Consider the following 17,283-nt stretch of genomic DNA (forward strand, 5'->3'; position numbering starts at 1 on the left):
GACCATCTTAATATATATATATATATATATATATATATATATATATATATATATTGTCTCAGTTGTGGATATTTCCAATAAAGAGTCATAGAGTCATCTGACACCAAGCTAAAAAAAACTAAAGGCATTGTTTTCAATGAACACTTAACTAATAGACTGTAACAAGCAATGTTTTGCCCATATACGGTCTACAGAACTCTTAATTAGCCATTAAGAAAACATCAAATCAAAGAATCTTTTAATGTATTTAGTTAGTATCAAACATGTCTTGCTAGCTTACGTTGCTAGCTTGCCAAAACCCAACGCTGGTGACCGACTCGTTACTACTGTCACCACCTACCAAAGAGATCCTGGGCTCAAATCTCAGCACTGGTACCCCAAAGAAATGTAACTGGGTTTGAGAAGATGCTGGGGTTTTGCGAAAGGCTCAAGAGCACTTACATACACAATGGCTTTATTTCGTGTTCTGAAATTTCTAACATAAGTGTTTTTCTAATCACAAAACCCTGCCTACACATATTGTATATTATAAGTATATCTGACCTTGAGTCAAGTCAGACCATGCTGCCATTACTTCAAACAGTAGCGCTCACCTAGAGATGCCCAGGCCACTCCACGAATCCAGTCTTCATGCCCTTGCAGTGACATGGCTTTATGGAGCTGCTGTAGATCATTTAAAAAGTTCAGATGTTGCTCTCATACTTCAGTAATTCAACTTAAAGTGTTGGAACATGAATGATCTGCCCCTGACAGAGTATCGGTCAGAGCTCACCTCTCCGTTAGACTGCACATACAGATGCACCCGAGAGTCATCGCCCCCACAGGCCAGTATGGGAACTGTGAGAAAAGAAGGTTGCGTTTTCAGACAGTCATGTAAGCACACACACACACACGCACACACACACACACACACACTCACATTGCATACATTTAAATCAAAGCCAATGTTTTATAAAATAGGAGCGAGGTGGAAGGGAAGGATGGAGCACATCATCAAACAGACAAACGACATGCAAGACAGAAAGGCCAATTGACACGAGACACTTCAAACGCGGGCTGCATTTTGAATATGACATTCAGTTACGGGCACTAAAGCAGTGGTGCAAATTTAGATGGATTACATGAGAGGAAAAATGTCTGTGTGTGTGTGTGTGTGTGTGTGTGTGTGTGTGTGTGTGTGTGTGTATGTGTGTGTGGCGCACAAGTTAAAGGATGTCTACGTAGTAGCAGCTTAGGCTTACCTCTGCTGCCTGGCAACAGTGCCAGAGAGACATCCATCATGAAACTGCTGCCAAATGATAAGGTATGGAGGCACTCAGCTGAGGAACACACATGCACAAGGAATTAAACTTTCCGATGCTCTACGAGTAAAATTGCTACACAACTGAAAACATAGTTTGGGGTTTTTTGTCTGAATAGATACAAAATGCATTAATACACAAAATATTTATTTTGTCTTCCCCGTATGTGTAGAGGCCAAGGGCCTCTCAAGCTGTCACAATTCAACACAACATAGTTATCGTATTTTTATCTGGTAATCCACCCCACGGTTACGCCCCGCATACACACACACACACACTTAGTTTCTATGACTGTCGAGCAGCATCAGTGTTCATCTGCACTGACAGGTGGACAGAAACTTTCAACAAAGAGAAGCAGATAAGGACGACAGCTTGTATCATAACTGATATTTAACTCTGTGAGGAAATTAAAGGCAATATTATAATGAATACGGCTGTGGTGATACTGTCAACTGCTTTTTAGGAAATAACAAAATTGTCATTTTTGTTCAAAAGACATAACTTTTTTCTGTTATTGACAGATTGTTTCACCTGTTTTGCTAACCAAATATTTAAAATAAGACTATTTTAAGTGCATGTTAAAAAAGACAATGTCATAGAAGTGATGCTAAAGGCTCAACAGTTCTGCAGCACTGCAGAGGTGAGGCAAATGATCACGTTGCCATGTCCCATAGCAGCCACTAGAGGGCAGATAGGCTACTTGTGAGGGAATCAATTATTTATTTTTTAAGTAATATGTAAGCCTGTTACTTTCTGGATTGAGTTGTACATAAAGAAGTGCAAGGCATCTGGTGGAAACGAACTAGTTCTTGCAAAGCTGACCTATCGAAAAAGTAAAATTTTGATTTCCAAAATAATCACAGTATCCAATAGTTTACCTCAGTGTTTCTTTACTCGTCTGAACCCATAAAAAGGAGTCTACTTCGGCACAAACACGGTTTAGTTTCACCTCTTCATGCCTAAAACGTATTTAAAAATAAAACGTCTGAGAAATGAAATCACTGTGGCAGGTTGATACTGAACACCAAATGTGTGTGTGAATGATCATCAGTTTAGACCATGATGGGCAGGTTGCACCTTGCATGGCAGGCCCGTCCACGAGTGAATGTTGACATTTAAGTGTTAAGTGCTTTGAGTGGACAGAAGACTAGAAAGGTGCAATATAAATGCAACTCACAACTCACAGACATGCATCCTGTGAAGATGGGTCTCAAGTTGACATTGATTCATATTTAAAAAAGTCACGAGCAAAAAAACGTTTGGGAATCCCCCAAATAAACAACAACCAATCCTAACCAAACTATTACTTTTCAAAAAACTATTATTTTTTACCATTTCCAACATTATTATGGCAACAAAGTGCTGAACCACAACAACTCCAGAGAGTTGTTTTTATGTGTCCATTACCTTCATTGGCTTCATTGCAGAGCCACAGTCTGACTGTGGAGTCGGATGCTGAGGAGGCCACCAGGATCCTTGAGTCCTCCACATAGATGGCATCCACAGCACAAACCGGACCAGTGTGGCCCTTGCACTCCACTAACTGGACAAACTGGAAACAACAGAGGGCCTTTCAGAAGATAGAAAACGACAGATAAAAACACCGTCTGATGAAACAGGTGACCTACCTTTCCATTTTGAGCCTCCCAGACGATGAGACGATTGTCTGAGCCTCCTGAGACCAGATGCCTCTCTGGAGCTGCCGCATCAATAACACCACAGTTATTAAGTAAAGATAACACTTCATGGCTAAAGTATCTTTTGCACACCTTCGGACTGTGGCTGTTATTCATGTCACTTAGTTACATTTTAGGTCAATATTAAATGCAACAGCAAACAATGGTATTTTAAGAGAATAGCGTAACTTCCAACGATTTGACAGAGAAGGCTTTCTGTTAGGGTGTCCATGCACTTTAGACACTATAGTGTATATTCACTAAGGCTCACGGGTGACATGTAAGCAAAGGAGCTTTTACACAAACTGTTTTAAAAAACAATGAAGAAGATCAGCTGAAGACAAACGTTGCCCACATTGTGATTCAATTTTAGTGCTTAGACCACATTAAAGTAAGTCTTGATTTTAAAAAGTCTGTCTTCTACTTGAACACACGTTGCTGTACATTTGTTGTGGTGGCAAATCAAACGGAGACACATACATCCAGATCCAGCTGTTAGGACACTCACCACAGTCCTCTCTGTGAACCCACTGGACTGTATTCACTCTTCCTGTGTGTCCGTTCAGCACAGCAACAACTCCCCTTCCCTGAGATAAAAAAAAACAAATAGTATGTTTACTGAGGCTGCGAACAAGAAGGTAGACGTTTGTATACAACTACAGGATGCTCGGTTATCGTTGGCTGTGACAGTTGACAGTGAAAGCTAACTTTACAGGTGCATTTCGGAAGACTTTACTACCTGTGGGTCGTACAGAGCTACAGAGGTACATGTCCCAAAGGCAATGATCCCGCCACGACCCCAAGAAACAACATTTGGAGTCCTGTTTGCACAACAAGCTACATGGCATGTTTCAATCACGGGCGCCGCCATTTTAAAAGCTGTAATTGTGGTGTTACTTTAAATGACGCTGTAGATAAACCGACCCCTACGAACAAAGGTTCCGCGTACAAATCTCCACAGCGTGGCAATAGATTTTAATCGTGAATTGTATTGTGAAAGAAAAAAATTCACAAACTAAAACTTATCAAATTATCTTTATTATGTCAAGGTATTGTAAACAAATTGGTTTAAATGTCGGCGATAAGCAAACGTTAAAGCGTCTGAACTCACTAATGTGCACTGTTGAGGAATGTCCACTAGATGGTGGACGTCAATCACAAAATCCAGAGAGGCTACTCAAAAATATAAAATGGTTAGAGAGGTTGTTCATTTCTTGCTTATGAATGTTTTACTTACCTTATAGTTTAACTTATTTATGAACATAACTGCCCAGTGGAATCAACCAAAGCACATTACAGTATTAAAGATGATTTTATATTTTTTAGATTTAATGTAAAAGGTTTTTTTTCTTTATCCTCCCACAGAGAGTCAAAGGCCAGAACAAAACAGAGCTGGTGGGGATTAAGTGCCTTGTTTAGAGAGATTTGGATAAATGCTTGAGGATTTGAGCGTTGGTTTTCTGGCTGAATGTTGGTCTCCACATTCATTAAGCCACTCTGCTGCATCTGTCAAGTGTCTGTAAACGTCACTGAAGACAGCCCAGACATTTATTGAACAATATGCAAATCAGAAAAGGAAGTGCTTGGTCTATCTTCCAGTTTATGTGTCATTCGTAGAGTATTCAAGGGTCTAGCAACATAATTCAAGTATTCAATACCAAAGTCAAATGTTAAACACTTTATCCAGTCATATTTGTTTTTGCCTTGGTCTAAGTAAGGAGAGAACCAGATAAAATATTCTGCATATAAACCAAATGGCTGATGACATTTTGCATGATTTGGAAATTGCTCCATCAACAATCAAGATGCCACAATAATCTATTAAAACACTGCCGTGTCGGACTGTATTATCCCCTTGCCAATAGTGACTGAGGGTGACAGGTCGCAGCTGAGCTAGCCGCCAGCCAGACGGCCTTGCTTGTTAAAAAAAGCCCTTGGGCCTTATGGATTTCAAAGGTCCAGGCGACAGTTTGGTCACAAGGTGCCCATTTGACAAGATCAGGGAGGAAATGTGATGGCATCTGTGAACCCATGAGACGATTTGATAAATGACAATGTAGAAAAGAAAGCGAGGGTAGAGCCTTTTATGAAGTGAGAATGGGAAGGAGGGGAGGCTGGGTCTTTTTTGGCTGGCCTCTGGCTATGCTGTCTTGTGGTATATGTGCGTGGCAAAGACAAAATAGACGCACTGTCACCAACACTTGGGGAGGAAATAGATTGTGTTCGTCTTGCTATTGTTGTCCCTCCTCAATCATTAAATGGGACACAGGATTTAGACGGACTTGGCAGGGTGAGACAACCTCTCTGTGCAGGATACCCATGCATCTATGGCTCTCATCTCAGGAGTGGCAGCTAGGTGATAGCTGGGATGTAGCCAAACAGCTGCGTCTCTGAAAAAACATCTCTATTATCTCTGTACTGCTGCATTTATCTTGCTCTTGCGATGAAATCTCTGTTCTTGTTTACACAATGCAGGATTAGTTTGAGTAAATGTAATAAGTCATTGCAGGACACAAGAAGATCCTATCCTATGTTCCAATATTTTGACAAAAGAGTACAATATTACACCTTTATGTGAGATGTTTTATGAACATGTCCTTGCATCAGTGAACTGATCAGTGGTTACAGGGTCATCCATGGAAAGTGCTTTGATTAAGCCTGTGGATACACTCTACATCAGCTATGATGCAGACATTATATGACTAATTGAGAAGTTGAAAAAAAACGAATTAGTGTATTACAGGGAGGTCAAATGCTTGACATGTATACAGTGGAGTCATAGTAGTGATTTATGATGAGTAATTGGCCTGCAACATCTGTGTCTGTGTGAGAGAACTGTGTGTCTGGGTTTTTTAATTTTGTCTGGCCCTCTTTCTGTCACAAACGTCATGTTAATTTGAATATATGACTTGCCTTTAATTGTATAAGAGAGTAGAGGGAAGTTGAACTTCAGAAAGTGTGATATAAGTCTAATGAATTTCCATTTATCTTATCTTTATCGCTATATTTTATTTAGTGACCATATGATCCTGACCCTGAGTAACTCTGTCCTATAAGGCATGAAAGAGGATCTCCATCTCACTGCTGTATGAATCAAGAATTTATGAAAGCAGAAAATGAAATGTTTGACATTGTACATAATACCCTTAAATGTTTTATTCATTAATGTCATTGCGCCACATGTCGCCACCGAGTGCTCAGTTACTCAATATGCCCGAGGAGCTCTGAAGCCTGGATAGTAATTGATGGAATAACTATAAATGAACTTCATACTTGAGGGGTTGAGGGATGATAAAGGGACCCTCTGTTTTTCTATTCATTCTAAAATATTCTAGGGGAATTTAAAGTGTCTTTCATTTGCTCACACACAAATAACAAGGATATTTTGACATCTCAGGTAACAACAGTATTTGTTTTTAACTGTGTATACGTTCTCTTTTTATTCTTTTTCTTTCAGCGAAAGGTGAGGTGTTTAAAAAAAAGATGTATCTTGGTGATTGAGTATAATGTAAGATGTCTGCAATTATGTAACAGGAATGAAGATTCAGAAATGCCAAGACTATTAGGATGGGTGTCTGCTATGTACCACTTTGCTGCGGCCTTGTTTTGTTTACGTTTAATCAAATTAGCGATGACCCTGAGGATTTGGCAGGAGGCGAGCCGTACATGACAGACAGATGATCCTTATTAGCACTGCTGCTTTGGTTATATGAACATATTAAAATGTGTCTAATTCTGTGGTGTCTATAATTTGCACTGCAAGCAGTGTAATTCTTCCTGGCTGGAGTCTGTACGAACATAAACACCAATAAGACAGCCAGGATTAAACCGATTAAACTCATCTAACATTTAAACAACCTCTGAAGCTGTAAACTGTAAACACACTCGGGGTCAGTCAGTAAAAACAGTGTACAGCCAACTAAATATTCAACCAGGGCACCTCACCTCAGTTTGACCTCCTCTCTTTCAGAGGGGCCTCTCCAGGCACTGTGTCATTGTAAGTGAGTGAGTTCAGCTGCAGGTCTGTGTCAAAGCTACGCTAGCCTGAAGTGCAAGTATTTCTTTTAAACTAGTTAATTTGACCTGTAAGCTCAAGTTTACCCGGAGGCTCATGTTTATGTGTGAAATATGGTGTTATAGATACAACACATGAGGCGTTATTCGACCAAATACAAAACACAATCTTCTCAAAAACAAATATGAAGAGGGCCATAATCAAGAACAGTGTTTATAAGTATACTCGGGAGAGAGATACATTTTCTTACATTTTAGAATGCAGGGGGGGGGAAATCCTTGAATATTCAACCACAGTCCTTGCTTTGAATTCCAAATTTCAATCTATGTATCCAACAGGGGAGTATGACTGAGTGCACCACAATCACAGTCAGTGTACAGCTAGAAGGAATGATCCAGAGAGAGAGGAGAAGTCAGCACTTGTAAAGCACAAGAGAGAGAGAGAGAGAGAGAGAGAGAGAGAGAGAGAGAGAGAGAGAAGCAGCTGTTAGCAACACAATCACACTATGCATAAGCATCTTTTATTTAATGAGTAATACCCTTGGACTGTGCAGATGAGAATACACAAAAAGGACGTCCTGCTTGTATGGGTTTCAGGCAAATTGTCAAAATGCAATCTGCCTAGAAGAGATTAGAGGCAGAGGAGCAAATATTGAATATTCCAGTACAAATTAGATACAGAAGTTAGAAAAACAAGCCTGTTTCACAGTTAGTTAGTTATGGCACGGACAAACTCAGTGACAATATGCACACTGTTGTGTTTGTTTGAGCTTGTGGATTGAAAGCAATTTGTGGGATGTGTCGTATTTCTTATCTTATTTTGCTTCTTGAACTTATCTGCTGAGACTAGAATGATTTAAACCAGCATATGTTGATACAGCACAATGCAAGTAGCCCGAGAGGAGTTCGTTATCATCGAATCGCTTGGAACAAAGCCTCAGAGAAGATTAACAAAAAACATATAGATATTATCTACTTAGTAGTAGAGCCATTCCTCAAAGTGGAACACAGCCCTGTCCGCACATAGCAGCCAAACTGCTTGCATGCCTTCATAATGATGCAGTGTGTGTGTGTGTGTGTGTGTGTGTGTGTGTGTGTGTGTGTGTGTGGAGTGAAACCTATGTAAACAGGGAGGGTTAAACTAAAGCATAGCTCTGGGGTTTTAAATAAATACTGGCTGAGCCTGAGAGCGGCAGACAGCCTTAACACACACACACACACACACACACATACGACTATTGTCTCTTCTGCTGACACAGAGTGTGAGCCAGCCACGATAGTTGATGATAAAGCAGGCAAAAGCCCCTCACTAACAGCGCCACAGTGCTTATAAGCCATATCTGCTCTCAGTCAGCTGGTGTGTTTGTAATATGAAGTGTTACTCACCACTTGTCATCCAGTGGCTGTACTTGTTAGAAAAGTTAGAAATAGCTACTGCAGCCACTTGAGAATACAGATAATTTGGCAAATAGTTTGGTCAGGCTCTGATCCAGATGGCCATAAAGCATTCTGAGTTCTATTGTGGATACAAGTCACTGGGTCACAAAATAAGAAGAGGAACAATGTGTCTCCAGGGTAAAACGTTCTTCTTTTGGAGTGTGAGAGCAAGATTTAAAGAACCTCAAATGCAGACAAATAACACACATTGATGATAGTTAACAACAGTATATGCAGAACTTGTGGACCTTAAACTGGGCAGGGGATGCTAGATAGTCTCGTCCCCTTGCACAATAAAATCATTCCATCTAGAAATAACATCCATATGAGTCATCGTAACCTCCAAGTCAGTCAGTTCGTTGAACATGAGATGTCATCCTGCCATTTCTCTCAGGAACAAATCATTTTAAGTAAAAATAAACCTGGTTGCAACTCTATCATGCATCAACTTGTCTTTTTATTACCTTCAGATGCACATTGGGAAAATAGTATAGTGGAAATTAGGTGTGTTGACTTATGGGTAAAATATAAGAGATGGGATCTTTACCCCGTGTACCTTATCTTTCATCTCATCCTTCTGCTTATATGGTATGAAAAAGAAATACAATTTGGAAGGGAAAAGAAAGACATCTATGTCCACCAATCCACAACTCAAGCACACATCTCTAATTGAAATGATGGGTTTTATTGATGGGTTCATGCCAAGCTTTTGTAAACAGCTTTTCAGCACTTGTCATCTATTCAAAAGATATCTGCAGAGGATGAGTCTCTTTATTCTGAGCAGAAAACAATTCCAGCCAGATCTTCATTTTCTATTTGTTTTACAAGTACTTGTGCACATGACAGAACCAAGGCAGTAGGCAAGACCACGGTCCTGATATAACTATATTTAAAAATAAACATCACCCTACATCGAACACACCAGAAGCCTGAAATAGCCTGAGGCAGACTGCCAGTGTAAAGAGGGTCGGCCAGTCTTCAATGCAAAGGCTGGCCGACCCTCTTTACACTCTGCTGACGTTCTGTGGCCCACACAGTGACCTGTCACCATGCAGGACTCAAGAGACGCAACTGTGTTTTAGCATAACTACATTTCAATCGCTCACCGTCAGCATTGGTTGTTGTAAATTGTTAATTGATCTGATTTACTTTGATTGGTTCAGTCGGATCGCTAAATAAGCATACTGTCAAACTGCTGGTGATAGAGTTGGTGATAGAATAAATACAGTGGAGAAATAAGCCAGTGGCAAGAATTCTGGTCACAATATGAAACAGCTATCCACCACAACGACACACTGTGTAAAAGGGAAAAGTTCACTTACCTGAGATCCTATCTGACTGGAGCTGCTGCAAAATCTGTGGCAGGACTAACTATGACGGATGATAATTATGATGCCGCAGTACAACTGCTTCAGAGCCGTTTTGGAAGAAAGGACATTGTAATAAGTGCACATATGTCCAGACTGCTAAACTTGGCTCCCGTGAAAAGATCATCAGATGTTGTAGCTCTCAGGCACCTGTACGATGAATGTGACCAGGGTCCAGATATAACGATGATCCATAGAAACACTGTCCTAATGTACGCCGGACACACAGCAGACAACATTCTAATTTATTCCAGAACATGCATGTTCCATCCAGCATTCCATTCCATTCTCAATTGCATTTTATGAATTATTTTCTGAATTATTTTCTGAATTCACTATTTGCTAGTTCAGCGATCACCATGTTTTCCATGGCACAGTTTTCACAAAACTCCACACATTATGACCCATTTACAGTAATGAAATAACATCGTATATATAAAAAAAAAAATTGCATACATGCAACAAGTCACAACAAAAGTTTAAGCTGTTGCAAGTAACTCCACAAATTATCCTTTTAACATTGTTAAGCTGTCTATGTTTGCAAATTCATATTCAAATGCTAAAATAGTGCATCCCGTGTTCTGTATGGTAACATCAAAACAACAAGACCTGCTCTATTTTGACATTTGTTCGAGATTTTACTGATTTCTACCAGAACTGAAATCATAAATATACCTTTTAGAACCACTTTAGTCATTTTAAGGGCCCTCTTCATGGTTTTGGATCCTGGGTAACCATACAGCGCCATTATGTGAATGAAAATGCTTTCTTCAGACACTCAAACGGTAAAGTCTCTAACTTTTTAAGATAGGCACTGTATTCCACTCAGTGCAGCTGTCCCATGTGGCTTGGTGCAGCCGGGTTTGATTGGCATATCTGGTGTGTATTTTGAGAGGATGATAAGGGATTCTCAGACTCTAGGGGATAATGTGGGATTTTTTTTGTTTTAGGGATCAAACCAGAGCTGTGCAGTGAGGAAAGCGTTGCTCTTCTCTCTGGAGGGCACCGGATTGCAAAGTCCTCTGAAATCTACATGAATGGATAGCTGGATTATGAATTTTCAAATCTAAAACTAAACATCCTCTGAAATTTGCATGACTGGTTGATGCATTTTTAAATCAAAAAGTCCTATATGATATTAAATCTTCCCTTTTCTGTGCACACTATAGCCGAACAGATAGATGCACAGCACTACTGATATACTACTACTTATATTTTCCATTACTTATATCCAAATCTGATAGTGTTTTGCCTCGTATAGCTGTTACCTAACTGCTGTTGGTGAGTGAGCAGACGGATTAAAAATCAAAATGATCATCCCGATTCTCAGCAAAATGTTGAACTGCACTTTGGACAGCCTCGAGTTGCACACGAGCAGCCAGCAGCAGTGAAAACGATGTGTGTGCTGTGGTGCGTGTGTGTGTGTGTGGTTGCCCACGGTGGTGTGCTGCAGTCTGCTCCCTGCTGTTGTTGAGTAAACTACATGGACATTAACGGCTTCAGCGGCACAACCACCGAGCCAGAGTGGATTAGAACAGCGTGCGTGCGCGGAGAGCCACTCGATAAACGACTGTGTGACCAATTCAGAAATATCGGCGTGCAATAGCAAGTCCGGTACACCAGCTTGCAAGCTGCGAAACAGCAAGGGAAAGGCTCTTAGTAAACTCAGTATAGTGCCGTGCATTGTGTGTGTGTGTGTGTGTGTGTGTGAGAGAGAGGTTGTGTGTGTGTCAGGCAGGGAGAGCTCGGCGGGAATGGCTTCATCTCCGTGCGGCAACAGTAACTTTGATTCCGGTCTGGAAATCAAAACTCGCTCGGTGGAGCAGACGCTTGTTCCTTTAGTGTCGCAGGTGAGTAACGTTACTCTATGCACGTACAACGCGTTTGTTTTTTGTTTTACCGGATCCCCCCCGAGGCCTGCTTTAAAAGGTACTTTGGCTTCACGACAACTGCAGTGTTCGCACTCATGAGGCTAACTTTGATTCTCGTGTGTACCTGTTTGTACACGGAGACTGCATGTTTTCACCTCGTGCTGTGCTTAAAGACTGTCCCACGTGCGGTTGAATTTACTATAGGTTATTGCATTGCGCTACCGCCTTTGATGTTGTCGATAATGAGACATTTATTACAGCCTACTACTATGTCGTTACAAGTTTTTGCACGCAGCAAAGTCATACGAACACAAAACGTTTAACATGTAAGATAAGAATTGGACGAAAGACAGGTTTTTGTTGTTGTTAGGCAGAAGTTGGTACGCTATTTAATTACATAACAGGCTACACTGTACTGTAAAAGGGGAAAGTAAAAATGGGAGCAATTAAAGCAATGATCAGCCATCCAAAAAACAATTAAATTCACTGTGATATTAATCCCTTTTTGTTGTTGCTGGAGCTCACCAGGAACTCTCCTGGTAGTCAGCAGACTCCACTTCGAGGAAATACTGTTGTTGAAGAGGGTTTAACAGTTTTCCCAGAAGTTGCTTGCTGTCCTTCACCAGTTCAGTGTTGGGCTACTGTGACTTCCACTTCTCTAATTGTGCTACTTTGAGGCACGTGTTTAGTTTTTCAATAAACAGAAGTAGAAGAAAGGCCCGCTTAAAGCCAACTGCACTCACTCAGCAACTCTTCTCTTGCACACTCGAAACAGTAGCCCCGGCTTTAAAGCATGGAGTTCAGGTCAATGAGTCAATTAATCATTTTATTGTAAAGTGCTGCAAAGTTGGCTAGGCCGCAAACTCCAAGGCTGTTTTGTAAAGGTTTGTTCAGCATTAATGTCGTTTTAGTCTGTTAATTTCCAGCAGATGATTGATTTTGCAAAGCTTTATAGCTTTTGAACTGTTTTCCACTGTTGTTTCCTGGGAGGTGGGGGCGTCTCCTGAATAGGGGAGTGACCACCAGTCTTATACATGCTAATATCCCCTTCTTGTCCATGATGGTAAAGAGCAAGAGGCCTGTAAATGTCCTGTTGTTTGCCTCACTGGTGGTTTAACGGAGTCTGCACAACACTGTCCTTCCCGCTGTGAACACTGAAAGCCTGCTCCCTCCCTCTCAGTGCACAGAACGATATACGGTCATCCTGTACTGAATGAAAATGGGTTGGTTGTTAAAAAAAAGGGCTCCTGTGAGGGGATGTGGTCTCTGTTTATGTGGTTCATTTTAGTTTTCACGCATTCATAAGTACACCAAAAAGAAAGTGTATGAGTTTGGTTATACATAATGAGAAATCAAGGGTAAATTCAGGTATGGTTATAGCTGTGATGCCAATTGTAATTACTGTAAGTTTATTTACAGTAAGCACTGATGTAATATTGTGCAAAAGCATTAAGTACATTTGCTGTACTCTGCGTTATCTTAATAATATGTATGTTGCAGCAAACTTATGATGCACTCCTGCCCGGGGAGAAAGACCTGCTGATCTCCGGTCTGTAGTATAGAATAATGTGCTATATGCTGACGGCATTCAGCATGTAACAGTCCGCTGTGTTGAATAGTGGGCCTCAAGGACAATCTTTCCTAACTTTCTTTATTTCTCACTGTGAGGCCTGTCCCCATAGCAACAAAGCTCTGCAATGCTGAATGAAGCAACATTTCCAAGGACTGTTATCTCCACATGTAATGTCTTGTTGTTGTGATGTCATCTGGAGGAAGGTCACTCAGCAGGTACTGACCGGTACATTAGTTTCACCTGCTGTGAGTGCTTTTCATCCAGTGTGGTCACATGCACACAAATTGCTGCATATATGCACAAAACATCTTCCTAGAGCTGGAAAGATGAATCAATCAGTCGACTCATAGATACAGCAACAATTTGTGATAATCATGTTTTTGCAAGCAGAGATGTAAATATGTACTGTTTCTCTGTCTTCTATAATATTGAAATGAATAACTGGTGGTTCGAAAACAAAAACATTTTGCCATGACGAGTTCCGGGAGCTTGTGATGGGCATTAGTGATGGAATTTTTAAGCTTTGATAGAACAAACAATTAATTGCCTAATGGAGGAAATTATCTGTGGATTCATTGATAATCAAAATAATCGATAGTTGCGCAACATGTTTCATGATAACGTGATTTCCCCATTTACTCTTTTCACGATTTTACACGAAAATAATGTAAATGACTAGTGTTGGGTTAATGTCCAGAAATAGGTGTGGTATCCTGTCTAATAGGAAATAGGAATATAACAGGAAAATGAAGGGACCGTGCAGCTATTTAATGTTTCTTGCATTGGTAGGGCGGCTGAGGCATATACACAGAATCAAAATGCCAAAAGAAATCTGTCTAACTTGTGTATGTACATCATACACAACAGTATGATACATCATACACAGTGCATGTACAGTCATCAGAAAAACTGATATTCAAGCCGGCTGTGGTACTCTGATTAGCCTTAATGTGAGTAAGATAACTCAGTTAAGGGCTTTACGTGACGGTTCTGAGAATGAGTATTGCCTTATATGGGTTATCATTGAATCATTATAGTCAGTGTAAACGTACTGTGGGGGCTGGTTTGTGTGGCTTTTCTTTTAAAGCAGCTTTGTATGAATGTGTGTGTTTGTGTGTGTGTGTGTGTGTGTGTGTGTGTGTGTATGCGTGCCCATGTGTTTTAGGGATCATTAGATGACTATGAAGGAGGAAATGAAAAAGCAGTGTCAGTGAGAAAAGCCAGTGTTTGATAAGGTATCATGTTGCGCACTATCTCCCTTTTAAAAATTGTATTACGTATCTCTCCTCTCCTTTCATGACGTTGATATCCTCAGGCCTCTGTTATCAGCTTCACTCCCACCAGGCTGTAATCATAGGGCTGGGAGTCTTGCGGCCTTGCACTATACGTACACACACACAAGCAGTTTTTTTTGACAGTGAGTGTGAATGTGGACTTCATTCCTAACGTTAGTGCTCATCAGAGTTCTTCCAAAAGATGTCTGAATGTCTCTCAGTCCTATTTTTGTAATGTGGCCACCTGGATGTTTTCTATCTGCATCCCCTATCAATTTGACCATCATCCACTTCATCCTTTTCAAAACAGAAGAGGCCCTTACTTGATTTGACAGAAGCAGTCTCCTGATCTTGGGATTCACTAATGTTGTTCACCTTTTTCCGCTACAGTCATCTCTATACCAATGTGTACTTGCATTGCGAGGGGCATGGCGAGGGTAATGAATTGCTCTTGTGGTGGTTCCAAAAATGTAATGGGTATCACACGGAGAGAAGGGAAACTACATGAATGTGCCTGCTGTTGTTTGTGTGTCCTACCTGTGATGTGCTCTGCAGCCAGCTGGAAGGCAATTAGCGGTAATCTGGCCGCTTTTTCCTTGAGATCCAATTCCTGTTTTTAAGTGGTGATTAGTGAAATAACAGCTCTGTTCTTGGGTTTTTATAATTGAGGCGTGTTCCTAGTAAAAACACACCGGCCTACGTCTCGGTGCGGGCATGGTGGTCCTCCAGCTGACGAGGTGTAAAGGTGTTGTTTTGAGGTAAAGATGTGTAGGAACAAAAAAAGGGCAAGGAAGTAATATCTGAGTCTTTGATCAGGTGAACATTTAAACACTTGTGACACACTGGCCTTGTGATTACATAGCTATGCCGGCTCCATAATTTCTTTGCAGGGCTAAGCCAGGAGTTTCTTAAAAGATTTTCAACTATAATTGGGCCTGGAAAATCTGTTCTCTGTCCAATATTGTTAGTGTCAACTTTGCCTTGCTGCCAGGGTTTCTGTAGTGCTTCCTCAGTGGTAAGTTTTAGGATGTGATTTGCTCAGAGGATTAGCATTTTGCCGCATAAATTCCGCTTCAAATAAAACGCTGACAAAAATGCTCTTCATAAACATGCTCCTCACTTAAAAGCTCTGTAAGCACAACCATCAGTCAAATGTTCATCTGTCTTTCTGAAAATATGGGAAATGCAATTTTTATTGAGGCACAGGGCACAATTTCCCTCATAATGTTCCTGGTTCTGTGGAGGGGTGACATGACAAACGTCCAGGTAGTGAAGTTGTTTTATATCAGGACAGAGAGGCATTACTGGTGCCACAAGCCCGAACAGATCTGCTTCCTAGCTGTATGACGGTAATGAAGACAAATGGGTCCCTGGCATGAAGGTGAAACCACCTGAGGATTACAGTATGCGTGTGGATACACACCCACAGACCAAAATATACTAGCCTCCTGGGAATGATACAAAATAAGCCCTTATTGTGTGTGAGAAGGGTGGGGGATTCCAGTGTGGTTCGTGTGTCTTTGTATCTGGTATGTGGAATTGTTTGTTCATGGACGACAGGAACTAAATGAACTTGTGGTGCCGCTGTTTGAGGTTTCATGTGTATGCGCCTGTATTTTCTGTGTGCTGTGTGTTGCTGCCACCATGACCATGTCACCTTCACAACAACGTGTCTGATAACACACATTCAGCGCAAGTCATATCGTCACCACAAGGCCACAATTTTTCCTGTTTACCCATTATGAGTGGACGATTTTAAGGAATGGCCCGTGTATACACTAACACTCATTATTCAGCCTATACAGTTATCTTTCTTCTTTGATTTAGAGACTGGCAGAGCATTTTTGTTTTCGTTTTCCCCCGGTTCAAACAAAGTATGAATCACAGTGAGCCTGACTCGCACTATTGTTGTATAAATGAGGATCTAAGGCAAGCTCTTGCTCGGTGGTAGGTAGTATATACAGGCAATAAACAACCCTGTGTCATCAAACTGAAATGAGATATAATTTCAGTCAACTCCCCCCTGTTTTCTAGTAAAGTGGTTGCATTAGTCAGCTGACTTTGTCAGTTTTGAGAATTCAGATTCTCTATTGTCATAATTACCCTCACTCCCATAATCCTCCCACTCTCACTCATTCTCATTTTTTTTTTTTGCATCTCTCTGACACACACACACACACACACACACACACACACACACACACACACACACGCACACACACACACATGTAAATGGCATGCATGACCAGTCTTACACCCTTGTACTCCCCCTTTCGCTCTTCTCACTATTGCTATCAGGGGAGTCATTACTGATCGCTGTTAAGTGCCGATAAAAGGGTCTGTCTCACATGTCGATCCGTTGACCTCTTCCTCGCTAATAAACTTCCACATGAGAAAGTTGTGTATTCTGTGTGTGCGCGTGTTTATGTTTATGTGTGAGTGATTGTGCGTGTGTGCCCGAAACCTCCAAATAACCCAGCCTAAAGGGACCAGTCACCTGGAGAGAACAGCGGAGTTAATTTAATGGTGAAAAAAGCTCTCTCACCTTCTGCCATTTAAGGTATCTGAAGGTTGTAGCTAATAGCGAGAACCGCTTTTAATTGTCTCAAAGAAAGCTCCTTCCTCGACAAAGACGTATTGCTATAGCTGGTAGGTTGATAATGTATTGATTAAACATCTCTCCCATTATCAGAGAGCCTCAGTGGCCCAGTGTGCTTACAAAGCTCAGAGTTTTGTATTCTTTGTCAACTGAAAATGGAAAGCAATTTCA

General features: G+C 40.9%; 2 protein-coding genes across 4 annotated transcripts in view; one reads left to right on the forward strand and one right to left on the reverse strand.

Moving 5' to 3' along the window:
• The window catches only part of elp2 (elongator acetyltransferase complex subunit 2), a 28,176-nt gene extending 24,328 nt beyond the window's left edge, over window positions 1–3,848 (reverse strand). The window contains exons 1-7 of one of the 2 annotated variants that reach the window (XM_031853955.1): window positions 3,717–3,848; window positions 3,486–3,564; window positions 2,930–3,000; window positions 2,709–2,853; window positions 1,242–1,319; window positions 773–837; window positions 594–660 (exon numbers count right to left, since the gene is read on the reverse strand). In XM_031853955.1, the coding sequence (XP_031709815.1) occupies window positions 594–660; window positions 773–837; window positions 1,242–1,319; window positions 2,709–2,853; window positions 2,930–3,000; window positions 3,486–3,564; window positions 3,717–3,848 (637 nt within the window). Of the gene's footprint in view, window positions 1–593; window positions 664–772; window positions 838–1,241; window positions 1,320–2,708; window positions 2,854–2,929; window positions 3,001–3,485; window positions 3,565–3,716 lie in introns of both variants that reach the window. The other variant, XM_031853954.1, reaches the window with a different exon arrangement.
• Window positions 3,849–11,236: 7,388 nt separating this feature from the next.
• ctnnal1 (catenin (cadherin-associated protein), alpha-like 1) overlaps window positions 11,237–17,283 on the forward strand; it is a 44,764-nt gene continuing 38,717 nt past the window's right edge. For both annotated transcript variants that reach the window (XM_031853756.1, XM_031853755.1), the window contains exon 1: window positions 11,237–11,645. In XM_031853756.1, coding sequence (XP_031709616.1) covers window positions 11,550–11,645 — 96 coding nt within the window. In that variant the 5' untranslated portion in view covers window positions 11,237–11,549. The remainder of the gene's footprint in view (window positions 11,646–17,283) is intronic.

Source organism: Anarrhichthys ocellatus, unplaced genomic scaffold, assembly GCF_004355925.1.
Source record: "Anarrhichthys ocellatus isolate YVR2014 unplaced genomic scaffold, GSC_Weel_1.0 scaffold14, whole genome shotgun sequence".
Classification (NCBI taxonomy): Eukaryota; Metazoa; Chordata; class Actinopteri; order Perciformes; family Anarhichadidae; genus Anarrhichthys; species Anarrhichthys ocellatus.